We start from the raw sequence: 2220 nt of genomic DNA, 5'->3' as shown, positions 1-2220 counted from the left end.
ACGGTAGTTGTTACAGTCCCTGCGGTCGCCCTTGTTCTTGTATAGAGTGACGATGTTGGCGTCACGCATCTCTTGGGGCACTGTTCCTTCTTCCCAGCACTGCTGCAGCAGCTGGTGCAGATGGTGAAGGAGAGCAGTCTTTTTTCCCACCTTGATGACTTCAGGTGGGATGCCATCTTTTCCTGGAGCTTTGCCGCAGGCTAGGGAGTCGATAGCCTTGCTCAGTTCATCTACGGAGGGTGGAGCGTCTAGCTCCTCCATGACAGGGAGGTTGGCGGTGTTCTCGGCCAACGTTCTCTCTTGAGTAGAGCTCCTGGTAGTGTTCAGCCCATCTCTCCATCTGCTTGCTGCAGACTGTTATGATGTCGCCGGCAGTTGATTTCAGGGGCGCGATCTTGTTTATGCTTGGGCCGAAGGCCTTCTTCATGCCTTCATACATGCCACGAATATTCCCACAGTCAGCAGAGAGCTGGATACTCTCACAAAGGTTGATCCAGTAGTCATTTGCGCAGCGCCGAACGATCCGTTGGGAGTCGTTCCTGGCCTTCCTGAGTGCAGCGAGTGACTTCACAGTAGGCTCCCTCTTGTGGTTGATGAGGGCAGCTCTCTTGGCCTCAATTGCTGGTTCTAGTTCAGCAATGCCGGCTTCGAACCAATCCGGGTTCTGCCTCTCTCTCTTGCCGAAGGTGTCCATTGCAGAGTTGTAGATGAAATCACGGATGTGACTCCACCTCTCTTCAGTGTTGCCACCAGGGCAGTTTTTGAGGGCATCCTCAATGGAATTGGTGAAGCGCTCGGACAAGTCTGGGATTGCCGTCTTGCTGGTGTTAATGTGGGGACGACCTTCCTGCTTAGATTGGTAGATCCGTTTGGGTTGGAGACGGATTTTACTACCGACCATGGAGTGGTCAGTGTCGGAGTCAGCACTGTGATAGCTGCATGTGGTGAGAACACAGTTCAGTGATGGTCTCCGAGTGATGACGAGATCCAGCTGGTGCCAGTGGCGAGATCTGGGATGCCGCCAGGACACTCGGCGATGCGGCTTGGTGGCAAAGAACATGTTGGTTATGCATAGGTCGTGGTAAGAGCATAACTCAAGAACCCTCTGTCCATTTTCGTTCATCTTGCCGATGCCGAAGTGACCGATTCAGCTGCGCCAGGAGTCACGGTCGGAACCCACTCGGGCATTGAAGTCGCCAAGCAGGTATAGTTGTTCCATGGCAGGGATGTCTCTGATGGTGGTGTCAAGCTCCTCGTAGAACTGGTCCTTGGTCTCGGCTGAAGAGCAGAGTGTGGGAGCGTAGATGCTCAGGATTTTCACTGGGCCTGAGAAGGTTGACAGGCGGAGAGACAAGATGCGGGCGGAACCAGTGGATGGTGGTTCTACAGTGGACAACAGAGAATTCTTCACTGCGAATCCAACGCCATGCACTCTTGGTTCCTCGGGTTTCTTGCCTTGCCAGAAGAACGTGTAGTTCTGTTCTCTGAGGCTGCCGTTTGATGCAAGTCTGGTTTCCTGCAGCGCAGCAATGTCAATGTTCAGCCTTGTGAGCTCGCGGTCGATGATGGCTGTTTTTCTTGAGTCATTGACCTGTTGTAGGTCGCTGGAGAGGCCAGGACACATTGTCCTGACATTCCAGCTTGCTAATCGCAAGATTGGTGGTCTTCTTTTTATGTCTTTGCCTGGTGCAGGGTTTGCAGTCTGCTTGTCGGTCTTTTTCCTAGCTCAAAGCACCCATTTAAGCAGGCAGACTGTGGCAGGTCAGCACCTTACTGGCTGGGGGCTGCCCAGCTTGAGGCGGGCGGTAGCTGACCAGTGGGGCTGTGATGGTCCCTCCCACCGTCGGAGACAACCCGTAGCGCCTGGACCTACGCCAATCGGTCTGGCTTATAACTTGTAACTGCTGTCTCCCGTGTTGTTTTAGACGCTGTGAACAGCGGCACTGGAGTGACCTCTCCAGGGCGCAGGCCTGGGCAAAGTGTATGGAGATCCTGGGGTGCCCAGTCGTCAGAATCCCCCTCTCGGCCTCGCTGGTATAGTCCAAAGGAGCACAGAGCAATACGTTTGGCCAACTGCCTTAGGGGCTCCACTCCGGATTTAGTTTCTGGGTTTACTCCCGTAGCCTTCTCTCCTCCCGAAGATACCCACAAGGCAGTGGGGCCATAATCCAGTGGCTGGGTTACACGTTGCTGTTGTTCTTGGAACCTTTCCATTATGGA

The 2220-nt window shown here is 54.0% G+C and overlaps 1 protein-coding gene across 1 annotated transcript in view; it reads right to left on the bottom strand.

Moving 5' to 3' along the window:
- Window positions 1-1123, bottom strand: part of LOC119598887 — a 1297-nt gene extending 174 nt beyond the window's left edge. Inside the window, exons 1-2 of the mRNA XM_037948579.1 lie at window positions 265-1123; window positions 1-230 (exon numbers count right to left, since the gene is read on the bottom strand). The exon at window positions 1-230 is cut by the window's left edge and continues 174 nt beyond it. Coding sequence (XP_037804507.1) covers window positions 1-230; window positions 265-1123 — 1089 coding nt within the window. The remainder of the gene's footprint in view (window positions 231-264) is intronic.
- Window positions 1124-2220: the final 1097 nt, after the last annotated feature.

Source organism: Penaeus monodon, chromosome 42 (assembly GCF_015228065.2).
Source record: "Penaeus monodon isolate SGIC_2016 chromosome 42, NSTDA_Pmon_1, whole genome shotgun sequence".
NCBI lineage: Eukaryota > Metazoa > Arthropoda > Malacostraca > Decapoda > Penaeidae > Penaeus > Penaeus monodon.
The sequence above is the reverse complement of the archived record's forward strand: the minus strand, read 5'-3'. Positions and strand labels throughout refer to the sequence as shown.